Source organism: Lepidochelys kempii, chromosome 8 (genome assembly GCF_965140265.1).
Source record: "Lepidochelys kempii isolate rLepKem1 chromosome 8, rLepKem1.hap2, whole genome shotgun sequence".
In the NCBI taxonomy this organism is placed as follows: Eukaryota; Metazoa; Chordata; order Testudines; family Cheloniidae; genus Lepidochelys; species Lepidochelys kempii.
The window spans coordinates 66,355,113-66,382,701 of NC_133263.1; the positions used below are offsets into that span (position 1 = coordinate 66,355,113).

A 27,589-nucleotide genomic window follows, 5' to 3' on the forward strand; every position below is an offset into this window, starting at 1 on the left:
TCTTTGTGAAATTAGTCTGCTCTCAGTCCATTACAGTAGTTATGCTGCAAGCCCCTGTAATGGCACCCTTGCTGTTCGCTTCAGCAAGGAGGCAAATGGTATTTTCAGGTCAGGCTTGAGACGTGTCCTACATTGCCCGCCCGCGGCCCGCCGTTTTGAAGGGCCTGTTTAGCTTGGTTTCCGTTGCCGCCCGCGTCGTTTCTGTCCCGGATGGAGAGGAGCGCCGAGCGCATGGATTGGGATCCCGTCTTCTCCGTGCGGCTAGGCTGACCCGCTCGGTTCACTCTTCGCTGGCAGGGGGGCTGGGGAGGGCTCGGAGCGGGAGCTGGGCCTGGCTCGAGGCTGCCGGAGCGGGGCCGGGGGCCGAGCGAGGGAGAGGGCAGGTGGGCTGGGGCGCTCGCTGGGCGGGCTGGCGGGGCCGTCGCCGCGGGGATTTGGGGAGGATTTGTAGGGGGTTGGGGCGTATGTGGGGGCTCCCTCGCGGGGGGTTGTGGGATTCGGGGAGTCGAGGGGAGGGGCTGGCTCCTTGGTTGGGGGCGGGGGGTGGGTTGTGGAGGGCGGTTGCGCCTCGAGGGCGGGGGGCTCCCTCGCGGGGGTTGTGGGATCCGGGGGGGAGGCTCCCATGTTGGGGGTTGCTGGGGGCGGGTCTCTGGCTAGTGGGACTCGGAGTCAGGGGGATGGTTCCCTGGCCGGGGGTTGTGGGATTTGGAGGCTCCCGTGGGTGGTGGTGGTGGGGCTCCCTGCGTGGGGAGATTTGGGGGGGGGGGATTCCCTGAAGGCCGTGGCACTGCAGGAAACTAACCCACTAGGTGGTGCTACAACACGGTTACAATTTGTAGCATGCACAAGAGGGTAGCTGGATGTAGCACAACTCAAGTCCTAGGCTTAACCTTGTTTGCAGAATGTGGCTGGATTCATCAAAAGACTAATAGGGGGAGGCTTTATTTCCTTCCAGATTTTAACAGTTATAAGTGACGTTCCTGTTTTGTTCTTTGTCTGTTGTTCAGTAATAGGTTTTCTTAATTAGTAGTAGCAAATGTAGATAGAAATTGGCACACAAAGACACTATACGGATAATAGTACAACCAATATTTATCCATAACCAGTTATTTTACACATGTATATTTATAAGATAAAAATCCCACTCTCACTACTTGACTTCTCACTTTGATGTGCTTATCATGGTTAGAATTTGGAAAAGTGAAAATATATGGATACTGTTCAAAATGTGTAGTTATGAGACTTTCTAGTATTTTTCTGTTCAATAGGATTTGTAACATTTTAATCCTTTTGATAATTTACTTTAACAAATTGTTGTTGCAATCGTGCAATTTTATCCAAGCATATGGATCCTCTTGCAGGTCTCTGGGATCTATATTGTGCCATTGTTCAGTAAATAAAGGTCTGATCATAAATCAGCATTTATTGGCTTAATTTAATCTTCAGAGTGCTTTCTTTTGTAGGAGGTTATGTAGGATATCCTGTTACCTTTTAATATGTGTTTAATGCAAAATTTACAATATGTTATACATACTGTACAAGGTGCAATTTATTAAGATTTTAAATTATTAGAAATACTAATATTTACAAAAGGAAATGGTGAATGTTGGATCTTTTTCATTCACTTGAATGAAACACTTTTACTTTAAAACCAAAAATCTTGTTAAATCTATGTAGTTGGCAAGGTGAAAATATAGATTTTTTCCTATGTTCATGTCATAATCATTGAAAGAACATGGGTAAAGCCAATGCCATATAATTAAGGAGAAAAACTAGGCAAAATTGGGGTTCAATCCTGCAGAGTCTTATTCATAGCAATAGTCTTATTGAAAACAAGGCTTCTTAAGTGAGTGAAGTTCATTTATGAGAGTTGGAGTTTGCAGGATCAGACAAAGCTTCGTGATACAGCTGAATCCATGTTTTAACAAATAAGGAGACATCTGGATTTAAATGCAGATATTTTGAGCTGGACTCCAGTAGAATCTTAGTCCTTTCTCAGTTATTGTGACTTCATCCATATATTTGCTCACTGATAATGGTCCGAATCCTGCTCCCATTGAAGTCAAAGGGAGTTTTGTATTCCATAAATTAAGTAAAATGTATTGATTTTTTTTTAACACTCTTTGCCTGTATCTGTCAAATTTGGACTCTTATGTATGCTAATCTCTGTGTTTTTAGCCAGTAATTCTTACCTGTTAGAACATTGTGGTGAGATAACACTGTTGAATGCTCAGTATAAATTATTAGTTATTTTCTTTTGGCCAAAACAGTTATTTAGACAAATCTGTTTTATAGGAAACAAGTTTATACACTACTTTGGGAAAAGGTTGATGTCTTATAACATTATTCAACTTCTAACCGCAGTTTGCAGTTTTAATCAAATTTGTGGATTTTGTTGTTGTACTCAGGATGCTGGTTCCCTTGATACTGTGTGCAGCTCTCATGACAGGAAGTGGTGAAATTCAAGGTGATGAATGGATTGACCCCACAGATATGCTCAATTATGATGCAGCTTCAGGAACAATGAGAAGACCTGCCAAGGTTAAAAAAAGAGTCTGTGTCTCTGTATATTACTCATAAGAATGTATGTCAGAAGAACATGATTAATTCAGCACCATTATGAGTATGCATTATGCTCATGATTACGTACTGTTTTTTTCCACAGGACCGCTATTCTCAGTTCTGGTGCCCAGCCCAGCCTGCAACAGCTGACTATTGCAAATGCCCTGGCTGGAGCATGCCCACTGAGAAAGGAAGCTTTGGGGGATTTAGCTGCAAAGTTCTAGCAAGTGTGCTGAGCATGTGCTAACTGTGATTTTTCAACATCTTATAACTTGGCCAAATTGGGGTGGATTTTCATGGGCACAGCAAAAGGTACTTCACAGACACAAAGGACACCTCCCTGCCAAATTTCAAGTCCCTGCTCCAGAGCATGGGTTCACTAGGGGATCTCAGAGAACAGGATGTCAGGACTTAACAGGGGTAAAACAACATATTTTTCCCTAGCCTCATTCTCAGAAATGGGGCAACTGTTTTAGTTGAAATTTCCCAAAAAACTCAGTTTGAGGCAGACACTTCATTGGAACCAAGTTTGCAGGCAGGAACAGAAGAGTTGGAAGGGGCCAGTGAGGGGTGGGATCTCTGGGTTTTGGTAGGGCCGAACAACCTTGTCTGTTTCATCTCTGTTACTTATGATAGAATAATCTCAGCAAATCTCTGCAAAGTTTTCCTCCTCCTGATCTCTATGGGTATGTCTACACTACAAAATTAGGTCGAATTTATAGAAGTTGATTTTTAGAAAGCAGTTTTATACAGTTGATTGTGTGTGTCTCCACTAAGCACATTAGGTCGGTGGAGTGCGTCCACAGTACCAAGGCTAGTGTCGACTTTCAGAGTGTTGCATTGTGGGTAGCTATGCTACAGTTCCCGTAGTCTCTGCCACCCAGTGGAATCCTGGGTTAAGCTCTCAATGCCTGATGAGGCAAAAACATTGTCGCGGGTGGTTTTGGGTACATGTCGTCAGTCACCCCTCCCTCCGTGAAAGCAACAGCAGACAATCATTTTGCACCTTTTTTCTGTGCGGGTGCCATACTGCTTTCAGCAGACGGTGCAGTAGGACTTGTAACCGTCGTCATCGAACCACCGCTTCCGCTGCCACTCTGCTCTCCTGCTTTTGTCTCAATAGCAGATTTCTCCATGTTGTCTCTCATGGGCTCCCACTTCCACTACAACTCTGCTCTCCTGCTCTCATGAATCCACCGTCACGTCGTCAGCCACCACTTCCGCTACAGCTCTGCTCTCCTGGTGGTCTCACAGGGCTGCTTCCGCTGCAACTCTGCTCAGCTGCTCGTCTCGCCATAACACAGCAAGCGTGCAGCCCGCTCAGCTGTTGTGTCCTGGCAGTAGACGGTGCAGTAGGTCTGCAAACCATCGTCATTGAATGACCGCTTCCGCTGCCACTCTGCTCTCCATGCTTGCCGTGTATGGTGTGTGCAGGAGCCTGCTCAGATCACCGCGGCAGTTATGAGCATTGTAAACACCTTGCACATTATCATGCAGTATATGCAGAACCAGAACCGGCAAAAGCAGGCAAGGAGGCGATGGCTGCACGGTGATGAGAGTGATGAGGACATGGACATAGATTTCTCTCAAAGCACGGGCCCTGGCAATTTGGCCATCTTGGTGGCAATGGGGCAGGCTCATGCCATGGAACGCCGATTCTGGGCCTGTGAAACAAGCACAGACTGGTGGGACCACATAGTGTTGCAGGTCTGGGATATTCCCAGTGGCTGCGAAACTTTCGCATGCATAAGGGCACTTTCATGGAACTTTGTCGCTTTTTTTCCCCTGCCCTGAAGCGCAAGAATACCAAGATGAGAGCAGCCTTCACAGTTCACAAGTGACTGGCGATAGGCCTCTGGAAGCTTGCAACACTAGACAGCTATCGGTCAGTCGGGAATCAATTTGGAGTGGGCAAATCTATTGTGCGGGCTGCTGTGATCCAAGTAGCCAACGCAATCACTGAGCTGCTTCTATCAAGGGAAGTGACTCTGGGAAATGTTCAGATTACAGTGGATGGCTTTGCTGCAGTGGGATTCCCTAACTGGTGAGGCGATAGACGGAACACATATCCCTCTCTTGGAGCACCAAGGCAGTCAGTACATGAACCGAAAGGGGTACTTTTCAATGGTGCTGCAAGCACTGGTGAATCACAAGGGACATTTCACCAACATCAACTTGGGGTGGCCAGGAAAGGTACATGACGCTTACATCTTCAGGAACTCTGGTCTGTATGAACAGCTGCAGCAAGGGACTTACTTTCCAGACCAGAAAATAACCGTTGGGGATGTTGAAATGTCTATAGTTATCCTTGGGGACCCAGCCTACCCCTTAATGCCATGGCTTATGAAGCCATACACAGGCACCTTGGACAGTAGTCAGGAGCTGTTCAACTATAGGCTGAGCAAGTGCAGAATGCTGGTAGAATGTGCGTTTGGACATTTAAAAGCGCGCTGGTGAAGTTTACTGACTCGCTTAGACCTCAGCGAAACCAATATTCCCATTGTTATTACTGTTTGCTGTGTGCTCCACAATATCTGTGAGAGTAAGGGAGAGACGTTTACGGCGGGATGGGAAGTTGAGGCAAATCGCCTGGCCACTGATTACGCGCAGCCAGACACCAAGGGGGTTAGAAGAGCACAGCAGGGCGTGCTGCACATCAGAGAAGCTTTGAAAAACAGTTTCATGGCTGACCAGGCTACAGTGTGGCAGTTCTGTTTGTTTCTCCTGGATGAAAACCTGCCCCCTTGGTTCATTCTACTTCCCTGTAAGCCAACCGCCCTCCCTTCCCCCCTTCGATCACCGCTTGCAGAGGCAATAAAGTCATTGTTTCAAATTCATGCATTCTTTATTAATTCATCACGCAAATAGGGGGATAACTGCCCAGGTAGCCTGGGAGGGGTGGGGTAGGAGGGAAGGACAGGGTCCCACTGTACTTCAAAACTTATTGAATGCCAGTCTTCTGTTGCTTGGGCAGTCCTCTGGGGTGGAGTGGTTGGGTGCCCGGAGCGTGCGTGCGCCCCCCCGGCATGTTCTTGGGCATCTGAGCGAGGAGGCTATGGAACTTGGGGAGGACGGCAGTTGATTACACAAAAGCTTCAGTGGTGGTCTTTGCCTTTCCTGCACCTCAGCCGTACGCCGGAGCATATCAGTTTGCTCCTCCAGTAGCCTAAGAATTGTATCCTGCCTCCTCTCATCATGCTGCTGCTAACTTTCCTCTTGATCCCGCCGCCTCTCCTGTTGCTCCCGCCACCTGTCCTCTCATGTGTCCCTCCTGTCCTCGCATTCATTTTGTGCTTTCCTGGACTCTGCCATTGTCTGCCTCCACGCGTTCTGCTGAGCTCTTTCAGTTTGGGTGGACTGCATGAGCTCAGAGAACATTTCGTCGTGAGTGCGTTTTTTTCGCCTTCTTATCTGCGCTAGCCTCTGGGACGGAGATGCTAGTCGCAGCGTTGAAACATTTGCAGCTGTGGGAGGAAAAAAAGGGAGAGTAAAATTGAAAAAGACACATTGGCCATTTAAAAGGAGGGGCTGATGTTTTCGGGTTAGCACTAACATGCAGCACTAACCCCCCCCACACACACACACACACATACCCAATTCTCTGGAATGATCGCTTCATCCCTCCCTCCCACCACGTGGCTAACAGCAGGGCTAATTTCTTTTCAGCCACAGGCAAACAGCCCAGCAGGAACAGCCACCTCTGAATGTCCCCTTAATAATGTCCCTGGAGGATTTCTGCCCCACCCTCAGACATGTTAACAGACTTTTTGCCAGTAGCTGTACTGGCTGTGAATGCATCCCAAATCTTCAGGGCAAAGTAATCATTAAACATGCTTGCTTTTAAACCGTGTATTGTATTTACAAAGGTACACTCACCAGAGCTGCCTTTTCCGCCTTCAAGGTCCGGGAGCCCGAGTTGGGAAGGTATTGGATCATGGTGATAAACAGTTCCTGGCTGTCGGGGAGAATGATTTCTCCGCTTGCCTGGTGTGTTCTATGTTCAACCTCCCCCTCCTCATCATCATCATCTTCCTCGTCCCCAAAATCCTCATCCCTGTTGCGTGAGACTCCCCCCTTGCAGGAGTCCATGTACAGGGGTGGGGCAGTGGTAGGACACCCCCTAGAATTGCATGCAGCTCATCATAGAAACGGCATGTCTGGAGCTCCGACCCCGAGCGGGCGTTTGCCTCTTGGGTTTTTTGGTAGGCTTGCCTAAGCTCCTTAAGTTTCACATGGCACTGCTGCAGGTCCCTGTTATAGCCTCTGTCCTTGGTGCCCTTGGAGATTTTTTCAAATATTTTGGCATTTTGTCTTTTGGAACGGAGTTCTGATAGCACGGATTCGTCTCCCCATACAGCAATCAGATCAAGTACTTCCCATTCAGTCCATGCTGGGTCTCTCTTGCGATTCTGGGACTCCATGGTCACCTCTGCTGAGGACATCTGCATGGTCACCTGTGCTGATCAGCTTGTCACACTGGCCAAACAGGAAATGAAATTCCAAAGTTTGCGGGGATTTTCCTGTCTATCTGGCCAGTGCATCTGAGTTGAGAGTGCTGTCCAGAGCGGTCACAATGGAGCAGTCTGCGATAGCTCCCAGGGGCCAATACCATCGAATTGCATCCACACTAACCCAAATTCGACCCGGCAATGTTGATTTCAGCACTAATCTCCTCGTTGGGGAGGAGTACAGAAATCGATTTTAAGAGCCCGTTAAGTCGACAAAAATGGCTTCGTTGTGTGGATGGGTGCAGGGTGAAATTGATCTAACACTGCTAAATTCAACCTACACTCGTAGTGTAGACCAGGGCTATGTTTTTCCACTGGAGGGGGTAAGTCTGTTTCCAAACAAGGACATTGGATTTACACGAAACAGCAATATGTTTTGCTGCTACTTTACACTGAGAAATGAGAGATTTCTTTGGGCATGAAAAATTATGTTTGGGGAAGCTTCATGTTGTAAAGTGTATAATGTAATCCGAATACTTCAGAAAATATTTATACAAACTGCCGTTAGTAAGCTAATATGGTATTTAATCAAGGATGCTATTCTGAATATACATCTTGGGGACATTTGCCATTTTGCCTTTAAATTTTTACAGTGAAATTCCTTTTAATTAAAGTAATATTGGCAAGTGTGTCAAGCATTGGAGAATCTGAGCTCCTACTTGTATTAAAGTCAGTGGGAGTTTTGCTACTTACTTCAGTGGGAGGCAGAACACATCACAGAGGATTATCCTGCGACCCCATCCATCTGCTCTTTTTTCAGCATGTCTCTGCTGCTCTTGTTTGAGGGGATTTATAGGAAGGCTGTGTGGACTAAAATTCAGTTGGTTTCAATTCTTCAGTTAGGCTTCTTTTCTTTTTACATTTTGTTGTATTGGATAAGATGACCTGATTGATTAAAAGATAACATCAGCCTGCATTAACCAAAATCTTGCCTAGAACTATAATATGAATATTTTTTTCTTTATCTGCAGGTAAATTATGACGACTCTGAGGAGAGGGAGGTACCAGATGCTGTTATGAACTTGCCAAGCATTGCAGCAGTATCAGAGTGCCATAGGAAATTAGAATCCTTAATTCAGAAGGTTGGCTTATAGCTTTATATTCATTCAGAACACTATCAGGAAATCTAAAATATTTCCTATCTTTTTACATCATTTACATGTTTTTCTATAATCATCAGAAATGTTTGCTTGGAAAAGGTGAATTAGCAGAGGATCAGTCTGTTTTTTGGGGGGGGGGATGGGGTGCTGATTAAAGCCATTCAATTAATTTTTTGTGCAGTCATATTTGATATTTCAGCGTTTTAATTTGACTCATCTGCTACGTCTCTGGATATCCATGTACTGTCTGTTGTATTTTTGCTTATTTTAGAAAGGTATTGACAGGAAAGCAACACTCAAAATGTATGCTTTGTGTGTGATTGCCCTATTTTAAAAAAACAAAACAAAGCCCAGAACACACACACACTTTGACAATCCTAATAGAAATATGTACATGAAATTTTAAACTTTAATGGGAGAATAGATTTTTTGGTTGGAATTAAATCTTCTTCCCATCAGTGCTGGCAACTAAACAGTTGGAGCATTGTTAGTTATGGGAACTAAAAAGTTAAACTGACTAAAAATAAGGAAAATTGAGCTACCTCTCTTTCACTGTGTCTGTGTGTAATATGAAAAATGGGGAGAGGACTAGTGGTGTGAGCGGTTTGTCAGGAGCAGGGTCACAACACATAGGCTTGTGGAGGTTCTAGGCAACGTTGCAGCCCTTAGGGCAGCCCCAGAAGACTGCTGTAACTTAGGCTAGCTCACAGGGCTGTCTAAATTATGCGGGGAGCCTTTCCATCCAGAGTAGCTCAGGATCATCAGGAATTGCAAATATGGCTTAAAGCCACGTTGGCCATGTAAATGCTTCCCCAACCCATCTCACCCCAGGTTGAGAGTTCTGTGCTGTGCCCTTTTAGATCTCACTTAATACATAACTGATTTTTATAACTAAACGGATACAGATTTTCTTCTGATTTAAACTTCAGACTATTGAGGGATGAACAAATATTTAGTTTTTCTAGTCCAAGGGATATACTGAGGTTAAGATTCAGACCACATCATCAGAGGATTAAAAGTCTACAACATTTATGACTTTGAAACAAGTGCCATGGAAAGTAGCGTGCCAACTGTTGTTCTTAAGTACTTTACTATGATTTTATGTGATACATTAGCGGTAACAAGTTTATATTAGGCTATAGGAACTTGTTTCATTCACTGGAAACTGTATTCATCCTTTGCTTAACTAATGAGTCATGAGTGGAAGATTGTAATTTAGAATTTGCTTTATTGCTCCAGATTGAAGAGTATGAGAAGAAAGAGAAGACCAAGTTAAGTGAAAGCCATAGCATTCATGTTTTTAGGAGATACTTGAATAAGATTTTAATTGAAGCTGGAAGACTTGGCCTTGTGAGTATTCAAATGTTAGTGAAAATATGGTAGAATTTTAACTGCTACTGTATATATTTTTCATTATTACAAATCAAAACTACATGGTGATTTAAGTATTCCAGTTACTCCAAACTAAGACAAATAAGATAAAGGGAATCATAGTGAAAAGACATTTTACAGATTAAATTACGCTACATTAAATTAAAATACGTACAGTAAAATAATGTACCTGCAACCCTAGCCCTCTCGTGCCCAGTTTGTCCACAGCTGCAGAGGGAGCCCACATGAAGCTGGGCTGCATGCTAATTGAAGGTGTGCACTCCCCATGCAGCCTTCCTAAGTGCTGCCCTCCTGTTTGGAAACAGAACTGAAGCCTTTCAATGAACAGAGAGCCCTCTACACCTGTGGAGATGTGAGCAAGATTTGCCATATGGAGAAGAGAATATAGCCGACATAATTTATAAAGTATTCAAAAGGAGATGATTGACGTTCAGAATACTTATGTATCAGTCCACTGATATGATGCAGCCACTGCTATGATGCAGCCACTGCTGAGACAATGCACATGCTCCCTGCGGTTTAAGAGACAAGTTCTGTTCAGTCTTTTTGTCGTTTGACAATTCCAGGACATTAACTCACTTGTTTACAGGAGCTTGCATAAAACAAGGTCACTCAATTAGTGATCATTTCATTTTGATGTTTTTGGATGTAACTTTTACCTTCTTCTGAGGCAGAGAGAGAATTTTTTCTTAAGTATAAGCAAAACAATCAGTTAACAGCATTGTGACGGGTTGGGTCACAGAGACCCCCTGAGACTGCCACCTGAAGTGCTGAGACTACCTCTGAGCCCATTTTTCCTGCCAGCTTGGGACTTCAGTACCCTGTCTTGTTGAGCCAGACACGCTAGCCTGCTACAAACACAGACCCAGGTCTGAACCATGTCCCCCAAAAGCTGCGGACTTAACTAAAAACAGTTTAAGAAGTGCTCCTGTCTCTGGCACCCAGCTCCCAATGGGATCCAAACCCCAAATAAATCCGTTTTACTCTGTATAAAGCTTATACAGGGTAAACTCATAAATTGTCCGCCCTCTATAACACTGATAGAGAGAGATGCACAGCTGTTTGCTTCCCCAGGAATTAATTACTTACTTTGGGTTAATTTATAAGCAAAAAGTGATTTTATTAAGTATAAAAAGTAGGATTTAAGTGGTTCCAAGTAATAACAGACAGAACAAAGTAAGTTACCAAGAAAAATAAAACAAAAACACCCAAGTCTAAGCCTCGTACATTAAGAAACTGATTACAGATCAATCTGATCCTCAGAGATGTTCCAATAAGCTTCTTTCAAAGACGAGATTCCTTTTTAGTCTGGGCCCAGTCTTTCCCCTGGTACAGCCCTTGTTCCAGCTCAGGTGGTAGCTAGGGGATTTCTGTAGCCTCCTTTGTTCTGTTCTACCCCCCTTATATAGCTTTGGCACCAGGCGGGAATCTTTTGTTTCTCTGGGTCCCCACCCCTCTTTCTAAATGAAAAAGCACCAAGTTTAAGATGGATTCCAGTACCAAGTGACATGGTCACATGTCCTGTGAGACCCCAAGGCTTCATTCTTCCTGGCCTGACTCACAGGAAGGGTTGCAAGTAAACAAAGCCAACATAGTCAATTGTCCTGGTTAATGGGAGCCATCAAGATTCCAAACTACCATTAATGGCCACACTTTGCATAATTACAATAGGACCTCAGAGTTATATTTCGTATTTCTAGTTTCAGGTACAAGAATGATACATTTATACAAATAGAATGACAATACTCAATAGGTTATAAACTTTGTAATGATACCTTACAAGAGACCTTTTGTATAAAGCATATTCTAGTGACATTATATTCACCCTTATTATCATATTTTCATAAAATCATATGGAGTGCAAAGTCACCAAGCATTACCAGAAAGAAGCACATGATAACGTTTCTTAAGGAGCAGTGAGCGCTTCTGCCTTTTTGTACTAAAGTATTCACCAGTGAACAATGCCATTTTTCTCTCTCAATCCTTCCAGCTACAAATTGGACTTTCTAGTCTGTTTGAGAATAGATTAGCTGTTAATACCTGCAAGTGGAGAGGTATTTTGAAATCCTAATAAAACATTATTTAACATGTTTCAGAGTAACAGCCGTGTTAGTCTGTATTCGCAAAAAGAAAAGGAGTACTTGTGGCACCTTAGAGACTAACCAATTTATTTGAGCATAAGCTTTCGTGAGCTACAGCTCACTTCATCGGATGCAAGTGAGCTGTAGCTCATGAAAGCTTATGCTCAAATAAATTGGTTAGTCTCTAAGGTGCCACAAGTACTCCTTTTCTTTTTGCAGATAGCAAATGTGACTCTGATCTTGCAGACTGACCCATACAGAAAGATACTTATGACCATGCATAATTAGGGCTCATCCTTAGGACTCCATATGGTAATATGGGTCTCTTTGCATAGATGAGGTATACTGCAGGTTTGAGGAAAATCAGGTAATTCTCCATACTTTTGTCTTTCTGATAGATTTCGTATTGCAGGTCGACTGTTTAACTGTTGTTTTGTGTTGCTTTCATTTAGCCTGATGAAAACATTGGTGATGTGCATTATGATGCTGAGATCATCCTTACAAGTCAGGCTCTTTTGGCGATCAACAGATTTCTGAATGAGGAGGACTGGAAATCAGGCGCTTTGGATGATGCAGTTAGTGATATTCTGATTAATTTTAAACATCATGATTATGAAGTTTGGAAATGGAGGTTTGAGGACACTTTTGGAGTTGATCCATATAATTTGCTTATGGTAAGAAAAAAGGGATTCTCTGTACTTTTTTATTCTCCAGTGTTCTTTAATAGGCCAGCCCAGTCGCTGAGTATAGCCTTCTACCAGTAGATGGGGATCAAAATAAATTAAATTTATGATGCTCTTCTCCTCCTAAAGTGCTGCCTGAGCATTCCTCACTTCTTCCATCTCAGCAGGTGAAGATGACATATCTGCCCAAATTAGGCATCTTTAACTTTGTTTTTCCTCCTACCTTTTTCTTATAACTTTTTTCTGCTTGAAATTATCACTTGGCCTCACAGTTGTTTCTCTTTATTCTCCATCTTTTGGATCTGTATGTGGATTGGCCCATTGAGTTGGGCATCTTTCTTAGTCCTAGATTTCCAGGTCCAGATATTGGATCTTAAGCTATAGGGTTTCAGACACACCTTTAGGGGCAGTAGTTTGGACTCTGTTGATGCAGCCCTTGGGATTGAGCTATATAATGTGCTTGCTCCTGGTGAGAGAGGAGAAATATTAGTTTAAATGTTGCCACTTTTAGTAGTTCTGTATCTTTAGATTTAATCATATATGAAATTTTAAAATGTAGATTTTGAGTTAATCATGAATAGAGAGGTATAATTCCACTAAAGGTCTGTGGTGAATTAATAAACCATAAATTTAAAATAAAAATCCATGTATTGGATCGTTAATTATTCTTTATCCCACTCATCATGTCCCGGTGGTGCTTTAACCTCCCTCTTCAATGGTCTTTTCCTGCGATGCCTCTCTTTTTCCCCCTGCAAAGTCCCATAGAGGAGTCTTGCTGCTGCTTTCTTATTCTGCTTAAACCACTGGCAGAATAGGTTTGCCTCACTGCCCTGCTGCAGATGCTGGAGTGGTGATTATCTGTTAATAACCACCAGACATTTTGCTGCTCCAGCACTGATTTTTTTTTTTTAACTCTTGTACTTTGCCATTGTAACAATTCCATCACACTGAAAATGTTAAATGTAATTGAAAATAGTGAGAGATTTTGTGCAAATATAAAAGATCTTGTGACGATATGATGGAATGACCTTTAAAGTCAGGAAAAAAATTCCTTTTCCCACAGTGCAGAGGATGTGCTCTGAAAAAGAGGCAACAGTCTCGTAACATGAATGTATTTGGATGAATTGGATCTGTTCCCTGTTTTCTCAAGATTTCTGTTCCTTCTGATGTTCCTTCCTTTTTGTTCAGTCCCATAAGGCATCTATCCATTCCTTTCTCAGTGCCTTTTTCTTTTTTTCCTCATTCATTCCTGTTCTCATCCTCTCATCACTTTCCCCTTTACAATATAAATCCACTGTAGTGTCCAGATCCAGCAATTTCATTTTAGCAAATTCCACATTGGTCCCTGACAGCTTGTATCATTTCCTGTGGGGCCTGGTTTTTCAAAGTGCTGTTCTGCTCTTTTTTCTTTTTTCTTTTAAATTAAACTCATAGACACGTAGACATTAAGGTCAAAAGAGACCATCATGATCATCTAGTCTGACCTGCACATTTCAGGCCACAGAATCTAACCCACCCACTCCTGTAATAGACCCCTAACATCTCGCTGAGTTATTGAAGTCCTCAAATCATAATTTAAAGACTTCGGGTTACAGAGAATCTGCTATTTTAAACCTGCAAGTGACCTGTGCAAAAAAATCCCATGGTCTCTGCCAATCTGACCCAGGGGAAAATTCCTTCCTGACCCCAAATATGGTGATCAGTTATACCCTGAGCATGTGGGCAAGACCCACCAGCCTGATACCTGGGAAAGAATTATCTGCAGTAACTCAGAGCCCTCCCCATCTAGTGTCCCATCACTGGCCGTTGGAGATGTTTGCTGCTAGCAGTTTCAAATGGGCTACATTCCATTGTAGGCAGTCTCATTGTACCATCCCCTCCATAAACTTATCAAGCTTAGTCTTCAAGCTAGTTAGGTAAATGAAGCTGAAAAAGAGAAGTTTGTAATTCTCTCATTTTACTGGCAATAGGCTTGAAAAACTCCAAATCTGGTTCATGACTTTTCCCCTCTCATTTCCTTTTCAGGTACTCTTGTGTTTGGTGTGCATTACAGTAACTGTAGCTACTGAGCTATGGACACACATTGGTTGGTGTACTCAGGTAAAACGCATTTTATTCATCAGTTTTCTCATCAGTTGTGGATGGAACTGGATCTACTTATATAAGGTAAATTAATCAGAAATCCTGGCTCTGTTTTTTAATAGTAAACTTTTAAACCATGATAATCCAGAGAGTTTGGGGATTATTTTTGTTTGCCAAAGTGAATACTGTAATGGAGACTTCAGATTGCACAAATTATGACATTTAGATTAAAATCCTTGCTTCTCCTCGCTGCAATGGAACACAGAGTTCAAAAGGCAGTGGCGCCATCATAATTCCACTACAGAGGATTTGAAGACTGTATGTGACTCTCCAAAGCATCATGGTGGGAGGGATTTAGGAAGTGGCTAATTGATCTGAGTACTACATTGATTCACTGGCTAAAACCTTATATAGTGGGTGTATACTATACAGCAGCTGCTGCTAAAGCCCAGAGCTTCAGTAATTGTCATAGAGCAGCCGATTGTACCTTGGGTTGTGTTAGGGTAAGGATTCTATTTCTTCAGCTCCTACCTAAAAATCCCCGCACAAAGCACATTTACTTCGGCTCTGCCCAGGTATGAGGCTTTGATCCTTAATATGATTTTGAGAGTTTAGTTTATCGTTAGGTCAATTTAAAACAAAATGGTCCGATCTCTGATGTGCTTTGGCGTCTTTGGTCAAGAAAAGTCTCATGCAGATGCGCATTTTAGAGGTACCCCATCAATTTAAAAATTACACTTTATTCAAAAGATTTTTACCTGCTCTTGTTACAAATTACATCTACATTTATTATAATAGAGGTTTGAGGGAGAGGAAAAAGAAAAGGAGTACTTGTGGCACCTTAGAGATTAACAAATTTATTTGAGCATAGGCTTTCATGAGCTACAGCTCACTTCATCGGAGAGGGAAATTCTCCCATTGTCCAGTTTGTTCATTTTATGCATGTTTCCCTGTATAGTCAATTTCTCTGGGATTTTATGTGGTCTTTTACACATCAGCAGAGGGAGAAAAACATTTTTAAAATTGGAAAATATGGTTATAAGACCACAAAAATTGGGCTAGTCAGGGCAGTTGACACTTTTTTCACTCTTAAACTATCCCTTTAAATTAATGTCTAATAAAATTCTTTGCACCAATCTAGAGTTAAAAATAATGTAATGAAACTCTTTGAAGTGAAGTCAGTTAAGAAAATAAACTACTTTTCCATTTATGTTGACCTATGAAAGGAACAAATTTGCTATAAGGATACTTTGAAAAGCACACTAAATGAATAGGGTTACTGCTTGCTGCAGACTCCTCTCCATAGAAGTGTTTCACTGCTCTTTCACATGTGTTACGGGTCTCCATATTTTCTGTATAATCTATGTTGCAGATAATTGACCAGTAGAGGGGCCTTCCATAGATCCAAAGGAGGGTGGAAGTAAAGAGAAAATATATTTTTATTCCCTAATAGTGCCCATTACTTAGTGGGTACTACTATTATTATTTATTACGAGTTTAATTCTACGGTGAAAAACACAGTCCACTTTCTACCAATGTTCAGTAATCTTTTGTTGATCTCTCTTAAAATAAACTATGCATTGTATCCATTATTTCAAGTAGCTAATATCCATAACACTTTGAAAATCTTATATTTGATCACATGTAGCAACAAAGGGTAGATCTCAAAATAAACTGCGTTTATTGAAATATTGTATGGATTGTTGCAGACTAAAACTGCAATGAAAATTAGCACAAGTATGATTAGTACACTTCCGTTCAGAAATATTGTTGGGGTAATGTCTTTTTGAAGATATAGCTGCCTCAATTAGGATGTTGCTTATTTTGAACTGAGCCAACCGAATGCTGCATGCATTGACAAATCTTTCTGCTAGAACAGTGCTGCATGTTGGGTACAATTGGGAGCTTAAATTAGTTTATAACTTATTTTATCGTGTGTAGCCAGATGTAGTAGAATATGGGTTCTCAACCTTTTTTGCTTCTGCAACTTACTTTCCTTCTGTGACACTATTATCTCAGAATCCTTTGTGCTATCTTCACCAACCCCCCAATGTTGTAATACCAAATAATGGTTTTGTAAAATTCATGGTCATATAATCACAAATAGAAATTTCATTCAGTGTATGTACCTTTCATCCAGATTAAAGTTATTTACAGTAGAAGGATCTCTTGCAGCCAGAGGAGCTAGAAACTTTTTTTAATGAAGTGTACATTCTGCAGAACACTCCAGAAACCCCAAAATGCAGTTTCACCAACTTCGGTGTTGCAATCCAGTATGGTAACCCATTGCTTTATGCAGGAGCTTAGGGGGACTTTCTTTCAGAGTTACAGTTTTTACTGTAACTATAATTATGTGAGCAGTGTTAACATCTCAAATTTGAAAATAATTTAAAAAACTGATTGTTTCTCTGGAAACAATAGAAATGTGCCTGGTTTTGTTTCTGAAAATGGTAAGAAGTTCTTGGTGTTTCAGTTCTTTCTGTACCTGCCTCTTAATCCAGTAATATTGGTGTGGGTGGTGAGTGTTTGGCCCAGTTTCAGAAATTGTGTTATATTTAACTAACGCTTCCTTATTGTGAAGGAAGCAGTCAGTGCCTTTTGACTAGCTAAAAATTATTATTATTCTCCCTATTCAGGAATCATAGGCTTTTGCTGAATTTGATTTGCTGTGGTGTTTTGCATTTGCAGATTCTTTTATTTTTAATACATTTTAGGCAACTTTTTGGTTGATGGCAGAAAGTTAAAATAATAGTCTTTTATTCAGTGTAAACCGCTTTTACAAAGGTTAATTCTGGTTCTGTTGCAGATAGCCTTTGCACAGCATCAAGCTGAAGTGGCCAAAATGGGAAATTATGACAAAGTATGTGATGAGAAGCTGGACTGGAGTGAGAGTCTTTTTGGTGAGATGTTTGTAGTTACGTTTCCCTTCTAATACTTTTTATCTAAAGAAAAACTAGCAAACCATGATTAAATGAGACACAAGCCAGTGCTGGCATCACCCTAGAAGTAGCTTTTTTATTTCATTTTTTACTAATCTTGCATTACAAATTCTCTTATCATATAACTAGGTAAGCCAGCCACTGCTTTATCTAACACATAATTAGCATGCTATTGTATTGGGTCTTTAAAATTATTAGATACAGGCTTATCACAAGCTATTTTATGGTATGTCACCTCCTCCTGCGTTTAAACTTCTCCTTGCACTGACTAGTAGAATCTGTGTCTGAAATATCTCTCTCTGTCCCATGAAAGTTCCACAGCTGTCCTGTACGGTTCAGTATACAGTATCTTAAACTAAGGAAAGGAAAATCCTCTTGGCTTGGATTCCACTTTTCTATACTCCAGTTATATCACTCTATGTGAATACATGGGCTGCAGTAACTCACCAACACAATCATACAAAAATATTCTCTTTATTTCAAACTATAACTAGATATTTTTGCAGCATGCATCCAGTTACTTTACATAGTAAATGGCTGAGCTTATTTATCTTGAGAAACCTTACAAGTTTAAAATATTGCATACACTTTTGTAAAACCATCCATGATGGATAGCAAGAAAGAATTACTTTTGCTGCCTACAGAAATGTTAGCAACCATATCTTTTTGTTAGGAATAAAGCAGCGTCCATCCAGCTCTGCAACTTGCTAGGCACAGCAGTGATGGATTACTAAGGGGAGGAAAATGCACTCCAAAGCCTTGCCACTTGTCCTGGGGAGTTCAGTAACAAACATCAGTAGCCTCTAAGAGATCTGAATTGTTATTGTGGAGTGAGGGTGAAAGTTTGGTTGCAGATAATGTAAAGTTTAAAAGATAATTATCAACCCCTGGAATTGCACCTGAAAACATGTAGGAAACTAATACGGAGACTAGGGGTATGTGTACATTGTGCTACAGTACAGACTATAAGGGTCAGAATTTAGAGCGCATCAAAGTGTTATACACTAACTGCCCTGCATGGCTACTGCTGGTGCAAACTAAAAGATGCCTAGTTTGGTTAATGTAGTCCTCTTTCAAACAGGGCTGTGCCAATGCAAACTAGGTACTACAGAAACACCTGCGCCTGCATGGGAACTCCCCGGTCCAGCATGACCTTTCATGCATAGTGTGTGTGAGGTCACAGTGAGCAGAGGACAAAATGGTATCCTCTGTGTGACAAAAGTTCTGGAACACCGTTCCAGCATGTTTCAGCTTTGACTCGGGGACCGACCTCTGCAGAACCCAGGGTGGACTCACAGAACTACAGGGACCCAACTTTGGGAACCACTGCGTTAAGGTACTGAACTAGGCAAATGCTACCTTCTTGTACACTTATGCTCCTCCACTATCACCCTTACCCAGTAGCTGGCTGAAGACAGAGCCAACCTTCTAACAATTACAAAACTACAAACTACATTTTAAAGCACCCCTCACAAATCCCAGTTCAGCACGGATATGCAAGAAATAACACCTGAAAATGTCCCAAACTCCAGTGACAGTGTGCAACATGTGCCAGATATTTCATCATCTCTTTAGATCAGTGGTTCCCAAACTTGTTCTGCTGCTTGTGCAGGGAAAGCCCCTGGCAGCCCACGCCGGTTTATTTACCTGCCGGGTCCGCAGGTTCGGCTGATCACGGCTCCCAGTGGCCGCGGTTCGCTGCTCCAGGCCAATGGGAGTTGCTGGGAGTGGCAGCCAGTATGTCCCTCGGCCTGCGACGCTTCCAGCAGCTCCCATTGGCCTGGAGCAGCTAACAGCGGACACTGGGAGCCGTGATCAGCCGAACCTGCGAACGCAGCAGGTAAACAAACGGGCCTGGCCCGCCAGGGGCTTTCCCTGCACAAGCGGCAGAACAAGTTTGGGAACCACTGCTTTAGACAATGTAAAAATTGGCAGACCTCATTTCCTCTTTCAGGACTATTTAGTGCCAAGTGTTGAAGTCTAAAAGAGGGCTAGGAAGGATTTAATGTTAAGAAAAGTTTTTCTTCCCCCAGCCCTCTTCTTTGCTTGGATAACTTTAATTTTCAACTAGATTGATGACTTTTTAAAAAATATAATTAACTTCTGAGCTGAAACCAGGCATGAAAAATTTCAGTGAATTTTTCTATTGGATATAAAATGTAAATGCCACCTAATGCTTAATTACATCATTATAAAATACATTTGCATATATTTGTATTACTTTTGCTTTCTTTTAACTGTAGAATGGTTTAGAAGTTCATGGACATTCCAGGATGATCCTTGTCAGAAGTACTATGAAACAATACTAGTAAATCCCATTTGGCTAGTCCCCCCAACAAAGGTATATGCAGTTCGTAAAGAAACCATTCACCCTTCCATTTTGTATTTGGAAACTGAAGAAGAATCCTCATGTCTTGTTACTATTTCTTATTTTAGGCATTGGCTGTTACATTTACCAATTTTGTAACAGAACCATTGAAACATATTGGGCAAGGAATTGGTGAATTTATTAAAGCCCTTATGAAGGAGATACCAATGATGCTACAGATTCCAGTGTTAATCATCCTAGCTGTGGCGGTTCTGGTCAGTATATGTTCTCGATCACATTAGTGAAACCTAAAACAAAATGAATAGTTCAAATATCCATGATACACAAGATTACTAAAAGCAAAAAAAATCACTGATCTAAAGTTTTAGAAGCATTTGTGTATATAGATCTCAATAACAGTTTGGTAACATTGAGGCTAAAATTTTAAAGTTGTTATTTCTTGGATATTTTATTTTTTCTGTGATTTATTTGTTGATCTCCTGACTTAAAACATAGCAATGTGAATTTTTCTCCATATTCAAGATATGTTAACTATAAAAGTGCAAAAAAAAAAAAAAGCTGTTATATTTTTAAAGATTATTTCTCAACTGGTATAAGCACAAAAATTATTTGATTTAAAATAGTTCAAAATCCCAGGCTGCATGATAAATGAAAATGGGTTTAGTTTCTCACCAGCTCTGGTTGGACCACATAATAGAACCTCTGCAGAAAGTGGTACTTTGTATTTGAGGACTGAGCTAGAATTAGCAGGTAGTGTTGCGGAGGCTTGCACCAAAAAACATACCAATACTGCAGCCAGCTCATACCCATACAGACCGACTATTGGAGAGCAGGACATTGTGAATTCCCATTGACTTTAAAAAATGAGACAGTAAAAATCTGAAAATATTTTTTTTAGTAACCTTAAGGGTTGTAACAAAAGTAGGTAAATTTGTTCAGATGCATCAATTTAACTTTGTTCCTAAACTCTATTCCAAAGTAATGAAATTGTGTACTTTTTAAAAACCACTTTGTCAACTTGAGTAATTTTTTAAAGTAGGAAAGCTCTTGAGAAAATGATAAATCATACACTGAAATTTTCCCTTTAAACACTATTGTGTGGAAATGTAGAGATGTAAAAGTATCTCTGTAGAAAAAGAAGAAAACCATACAAGTTGTGAAAGTGAATGTCTGTTATACTTAAGGAGACAGTGTTTTTTCTTTAGGGTTTCTGCTATGGTGCAGGAAGATCAGTTGCTACACTAATACATTTAACAGGTCCTGAGCGGAAACCATCTCCTTCACTTCCTCCAAGTGACAGACAACAACAGGAACAAATACATTATAGTGCAGGTGATTCAGATGCCAATTACAGAAGGAATGTTGGTTCCCTCACTGGAGAACCTCATGACAGAAGAGATGATCACATGAGACTTCAAAATGGCAACAGAAGCTCTGAAGTTCTGCTGCCAGGTGGTACACTAAATGCACGAAGAGAAGAGCATCACAAGGTACCATCTAATGTACATTAACAATTGAGCATTTTAATAGCTATTCAAGCTAAGCCTATTTGCTATTTAACTTAACTGTACAGATTTTTCATGTTTAAAAAGATGGTGTAGTTTAACTAAGTGCTCCTCTAGAGCAGTTACCCGGTCATCTGAAAAAACACCTTAATTCCGTTCCCCTACAGATGTTCAGAGAGAATAAATTCCTATATGAAAGGATGGTATGTAAATTAATATTTCTGGTAATATATAGAATTCTGAAAGAACAAACACCATGGAGTATTAACCTTATTTAATGATAATGAGCTGAAGTGGCTTAAAAGTTTTTGAAAGTTGAAACCTTAGCAAGATTTCAGTATCTGTAGATCTAAATAACTCTTCATATGTGGTTTCTGAGTTCACTCCCAAGTCAGCCTATGAATGAGGATTGCAAATGAAAGGAACTGGAAAAAAAGAATTTAGACCAATCTGTAAATTGTATGTCAGATTTAATGTGTATTGTACATGAAACAAGTTCAGTTCATGAACATTTCCTGAAATTAGAGATTTATTCACACTCTTCAAAAAATGCAAATTATGATATTCTTCATAGGTTTGGGGAGTCCTGCTTCTCAGTCTGATAACTTAGACCACTGCATAAAATACCAGCAGGTCTTAGGCTGCCTGCTCAGGTTAAATCACTTAATATATCCAATTAATTGTCCGAATAACACAGATTATCTATTTTACAGTGTAGATTGCACCCTGTGTCTCAAGATCAAACTATTTTTAGAGTGAAAACCAATGCAGATCAAAACCGTGATAAAGAGATTGCACCTGAAAAACATAAACTGCGCACGCTTGGAGTTGAACAAGAGTCTGAAAAGAATTGTGAACCTCAAGCAAGTTGTAGCTCAAAAAAGGAGAAAACAAATAAGCAAAACTCAATTGATAAAACAGGAGATCTTGAAAAGATGGAAAAGGGCAGTCCACCTCAATTAATGGAAGGCACAGAGGAAACTAAAGAATCTTTGAACTCTGCTGTAAGTTTTGTCTAAATTTTGATTCATGTGTGCTTTTCCTTTGTGTTTATATTTTTACAGTTACAATCACTGAACTAGATGTAGGCTTGGCAGAATTTGATTAAAAATAATCAATATCTGAAGTTATCTTTTTTCATGATCAGTTTAAATTTTCACAGTTGTGGGAAGTTATGGGAATGTCAGACAATTCTTGATTGACAGACCTTGAGATTTAAAGTTAGTTTTATAATCATTAAGACAAATAAACATGTCAAAATAGCCTTATATAGGTTCTCAAGCAGCATTTTCTTCCTTTGCCTATGTGTAAATTTCAATTATTGATGGAAATACTTTTTCATCAGTTTGTAGTGAAATTGATGTTTGACATTTACTGATGATAAATCTAATCTTCCTAAACCAAACTATATGAGTGAGCTCATTTTGAGCCAAAATCAACACTACTTTGTTGGACATAGGTCCCCATACGCAGGCACCTGTGCTTTTAGATTCCATCTGATAATATCTAGGAGTACTGACAAGCTGTACTTCTCAGAGCTGTTTTTATAGTGGAGCCTGTTACCATTACAGATTTGGAGGTTCTCCAGTTTCCACATCTGTTAAATAAGGATAATAATCCTATTGCTGTCTTTTAAATGGCCAAGAACTTGCTCTGAACTAATGCAAACTGTGTACATTTTTTACACAGGTGAAATTTAGCTTCCAGTTCATGGTCTTTGGGCCCCCCTCCCTCTCAAATTTAAACTTTTACTTTTGTTTTGAAGGTAGAGATTAAATACATAAAGTTCCAGAATGTTTCAACTAGAATTTCAAAATAAAACTTGGTTCTCTTAAAACCTGTCCTGGGTAAGCACTGAAATGCTGTGTGTGACCCAGCCCTTCAGGGCCAGGTAATGACCCACTTTGTGCTGGTATCACAGATTTGATTTAGGCTCAAATGTAACTTCTTCTATAGCATAGTTTGAGGGTTGTGTTTGCCACAGTCAGCTGAAGTAAACTAGATGGGAGACTAGCACATTTAAGGTAGTTCTATTTAAAACAATTTTTAAATGCTGCTTTTCAATCCCCATCCAAATAGAGCTTACCATAAATTAAGTAAAAAAAAAATTTATCATAAAATATAAACATTAAGAACTATATAGTTTGAAATTACATTGTGTATAGATACACTAATGGCTTGTCTTGACTAAAACATGTTGATTTGCAACATAATTGCAAATCAGTCTTCAGGAAAATAACTAAAACTACAATGAAAATGGGTTTAGTTTCACACCAGCTCTGGTTGGACCACGTAATAGAACCTCTGCAGAAACTGGCACTTTGTACTTGAGAGGACAGAGCTAGAATTAGCAGGGAGTGTTGGAGAGGCTTGCACCAAAAAACATACCCACCCTCCAACCAGCTCATGCTCATACTGACCGACTAGTGGAGAGCAGGCCACTGTGAAGTCCCATTGATTTGAAAAAAATACTTTCAGGTTTACCATCCCATTTTTTAAAATCTTTCAATTACAGTAATCTTAGGGGTTGTAACAAAAATAGGTAAATTTGTTCAGACACATGAAGTTTGTTCCTAAACTGTTCCAAAGTAATGAAATTGTGTACTTTTAAAAAACCACTTTGTCAATTTAAGAGTAACTTTCTAAGGTAGGAAAGCTCATGAGAGAATGGTAAATCATATACTGAAGTTTTCCCTTTACACACTATTGTGTTGAAATGCAGAGCTATTGACGTATCTCTGTAGAAAGTAAGAAGAAAACGGCAGTTTGCAAAAGTGAATACTTAAGGAGACAGTGTCTTCTCTTTAGGGTTTGTGCTATGATGCAGGAAAATCACTTGCTACATTAAGAGATTTTAAAAGTCCTGAGCAGCAACCATCTCCTTCACTTCCTCCAAGTGACAGACAGCCCCGGGAACAAATACATTATAGTGCAGGTGATTCAGATGCCAGTTACAGAGGGAATGTTAGTCCCCTCAGTAGAGGACCTTATGACAGAGGAGATGCTCACATGAGACTTCAAAATGGCAGCAGCAGTCCTGAAGTTCTGCCAGCCGGTGATATACCAGATCCACAAAGAGAAGAGCATTACAAGGTAGCATCCAGTGTATGTTAAAAATTGTGCGTTTTAATACCTATTATAGCTAAGCCTAGAACAATTTAATTTTTGCTATTTAACTTAATTGTATAGGTTTTTATAATTTTCATGTTTAAAAAGGTAGTGCACTTTAAGTGCTCTCTCCAGAGCAGTTATCTGAAAAACCAGTGTTTTGTCCCCCTCCAGGTGTTCAGACACAATAAATTCCTATATGAAAAGGCAGTATGTAGATTAATGCGGATGAGACTCAATCTACAGCAGGGAGAACTAGAACTTTTAATCTGGCCCTCAAGCACCTACTCGTGAGCAAAGTTGAGGGCTTTCCACACTGCTCCCAGAGGCATGGTGGACATGTCTCCCCTCCGGTTCCTATGCATAGGGGCAGCCAGGGGGCTCCACATGTTGCCCCCACCCCAAGCACCAGCTCTGTAATTCCCCTTGGCTGCAGTTCCCCACCACTGGGAGCTGCACCTGCAGATGGGCAGCGTGCAGAACCTGCACCCTGACCTAGCCTTGATCCCACTCCTGCATGCCAAACCCTCCCTATGTCCCAGCCCAGAGTTTGTACCCCCCAGGTGGAGCCCACAGCCCAACCCCCATTTTTGTGGGCATTCATGGCCTGCTGTACAATTTCCATACCCAGATGTGGCCCTCAGGCAAAAAAATTCACCCACTCATCTATAGGGAAATTACTATAACTACACATGCAAAACAAGATCAAAATTGGTTAGATTTAAACGCATCCACTTTAGTATAATTTATTTTGACTTTCAGAGAACATTTGATAAAGTCCTTTACAGGAGGTTACTAGGGCAACTTTGTCATGGGAAGAGGGCCAAGTATTGGCTAAGATTTGGATAGGCCAGTTTTCAGCATTGTGAAATGTTATGTGGGGCGCAGCAAGGTTCTCTATTACTCTTTGTATTTAACATATGAAAAAGGGGGTAACGAAGTTGAGAAAATCTGCAGATACCACAAAATACTTAGGCAAACCCAATGTCTCTGGAACCTAACAAACTCAGGGAAAGGGGTAACAGCACAATAGATAAAACTGACAAATGTTAGCTATCACGTTAAAAGGCATAATTTGAACTCCTCATATACTGCTGTCAAGAAAAAAGTTGGGTGGAATTAGCCTGTTTTGCAGCTCAGAATGTTCTAGAAACAATACAGTGCCATATTATAAGCCAGTGGTACAGCCTTTAGACTACTGTATATATTTGTGGTCACTTCATCTAGAAATAGAAGGGGGACAGATAGTTTCCCTTTCTAGTTGACTGACTCTTATAGAGGGTGTTGCCATGCCCCCTTTCTAAAAATGTGTGGTTTGCTCTCTTACAATACAAAAGTAAGCTCTTTGGAGCCAGGAGCTATAACTGTGGCCCTTATTGTAATATTAAGGGGACACAATGAAACTAACTTCAGTGCTAAACAGGGAATGGGTTTTGTGCTACATAATCTAGTGACAGTGAGTTGCAGAAATTAGGAGGCAAGAGGATTTATAGATAGACACCAGCAGTTATTCAACAGGATTAAAAACTGTTTCAGAGCATAATTCCAGCTACTTTGTGATGAGCAGGTTATTCTAGAGCTGTCGAGGTGGGATTTGTGGATTGTTTTGAAGCCTCTGATCTAACCCAGTACATCAATTTCTATTTTGCAAAACAAATAAAATGTGCCATCTAACATGGCTCAAAAATGCATTATCCATGGGGCCCCTGTACTGATACGGTGGTCACTTCACTGGAGTAATGACATTGTTTTGGGAGGAGAGTTGAATGTTTTGAACTGCAGGATCCATTTGCTGTTTAATAAACATTTTAACCTTCTCATTGCAGGAACAAAGTCAGCAGCCTACTACTGAAGATCTTCCAGAAACCCCTTAGGTCCCTGGTTTTATCTTCCTGATGCAATGGAACCCCAGTGGAGGTGAAAGTGCAGCAATTAAAGAAACAGTAATTTATCAATGCCAGTTGGCAAGTGACACTACCTGTGGCTTGTCCCTTAATCCAGAAGACTGGATTCCAAGTGAATTCTCATCGTTCAGATTTTTGCTCCTTATGGATCAATGCTACCCCCATGAAACGGTTTATAAGTCTTGTGATGGAGAACTAGCCAACTGTATGTATTTCAAAGTAAACCAAGCCTGGTTGTAAAGCAAGAGCTTATTTTTGAATTTAAATAAAGCAGCTTTTTAAGAAAAAAGTGGCCAAGGTGTGATATGTTCAATTTGAGCTATGAGAAACCAGCAATCTTGATGTTTAGGAGATAACTTTGAATAGAAACTGTGTCCTAAGCTAAATAGGAAATGGTCTTTTTCTGAATTCAGGTACCAAGATAGCTCATCATAACAAGACTTTTACTGACCTGAGTTCTGCAGAGAACGACTTTTCCCAATCCCCGTTAGATTTTCAGTAGATTCCAGGCACACAAATGAGAACAATCAGAGGTAATTTATTCCTCAGTTTGTGGGTTTAAAAAAAAAAACTGGTATAAAAATTTTTTTTAAAAGGACATATATAACTATGAAAATTGTATTACTGTTAATTTAAACTGCTATAAACTTGTAGTGTTTTAATCAATGAAGCAGAGTACCTTAAACACTACATCTTATTGATAACAATGCTATCCACTTTCTTTTAACTATCTAAAGTACTCAGTGACTCATTTAAACTTGACATACAGTTAATCTCTAGCAGTAGTAGTAACTGTAGACTGTACCTTTTGCAGAACACTGATCACAAGAGTGTACAACTGTCAGTTTACTAGCACTATTTTAAAAAAGTAAAACTAATACACTTTGAACGGAATATCCAAATGTTGTTAGTGCTACAAAACCCATTTTCCTTTAAAGGTATATTATTGTTTTCCCTGCAAACAAAGGAAAGTGATAGACTCTTTGTTGAAAATTACAGTACAATCTGATCCCCTAATCTTTGTTCTATAGTTGAAATTCCAACCAGGCTTCTCTTTCTAAAAGTCTTTGATAGGATTTGGTCTCTTTGTACTCGAGGGTAAAGGGACTCTCTGTTCATCCATTCTCTTGGCCTGTGATCTCAAAATAAGGCTGAAGAAATCTTCATCAGGTACAGTTGGTCCTTTTGTGGCAGTTGATGGTGGAGCACATCTTTGATCATCTAATCTGGAACCCTAAAGATTTAAGAAGGGTTAAAAATTTAACCAGTGCCTGTCAGAAGTGCAAAAGCTCATACAATAATACGATTACTATTTCATTGCTAATATTCTGTATTTTCTCACTGCAGAAAGTTTATTTTTATGCACAGGAACAGATTCATTAAAAGCCATCAGGAT

The 27,589-nt window shown here is 40.6% G+C and overlaps 2 protein-coding genes across 16 annotated transcripts in view; one reads left to right on the forward strand and one right to left on the reverse strand.

Annotated features, from left to right (window-relative positions):
* The first annotated feature begins 246 nt into the window (after positions 1–246).
* On the forward strand, positions 247–26,482 carry CLCC1 (chloride channel CLIC like 1). Of its 5 annotated transcripts, none has more exons than XM_073356814.1 (13): positions 247–383; positions 2,409–2,553; positions 8,042–8,152; positions 9,410–9,520; positions 12,096–12,317; positions 14,352–14,492; positions 17,215–17,308; positions 19,591–19,688; positions 19,784–19,930; positions 20,882–21,166; positions 21,895–22,185; positions 23,990–24,286; positions 26,116–26,482. In XM_073356814.1, the coding sequence occupies exons 2-13, from the start codon at positions 2,410–2,412 to the stop codon at positions 26,161–26,163; spliced, it is 1,989 nt and encodes a 662-aa protein (XP_073212915.1). In that variant the 5' UTR covers positions 247–383; position 2,409; the 3' UTR covers positions 26,164–26,482. The 5 variants fall into 5 exon arrangements, with proteins under 5 accessions (XP_073212915.1, XP_073212917.1, XP_073212916.1 ...); XM_073356816.1 differs by having other exon boundaries at positions 249–383; positions 23,990–24,274; XM_073356815.1 differs by having other exon boundaries at positions 249–383; positions 2,409–2,541.
* The window catches only part of GPSM2 (G protein signaling modulator 2), a 64,484-nt gene continuing 56,484 nt past the window's right edge, over positions 19,590–27,589 (reverse strand). For 10 of the 11 annotated variants that reach the window (XM_073356806.1, XM_073356810.1, XM_073356808.1 and 7 more), the window contains one exon: positions 19,590–27,427. In XM_073356806.1, coding sequence (XP_073212907.1) covers positions 27,251–27,427 — 177 coding nt within the window. In that variant the 3' untranslated portion in view covers positions 19,590–27,250. The remainder of the gene's footprint in view (positions 27,428–27,589) is intronic. The other variant, XR_012160345.1, reaches the window with a different exon arrangement.

Bases quoted from the DNA above. Each gene is read 5' to 3' on its own strand.
- CLCC1 (XM_073356814.1), top strand. From the start codon at position 2,410: ATGCTGGTTCCCTTGATACTGTGTGCAGCTCTCATGACAGGAAGTGGT. The intron at 22,186-23,989 runs GTAAGTTTTGTC...TCTTCTCTTTAG, and splicing joins AAGAATCTTTGAACTCTGCT to GGTTTGTGCTATGATGCAGG. The intron at 24,287-26,115 runs GTATGTTAAAAA...TTCTCATTGCAG, and splicing joins ATTACAAGGTAGCATCCAGT to GAACAAAGTCAGCAGCCTAC.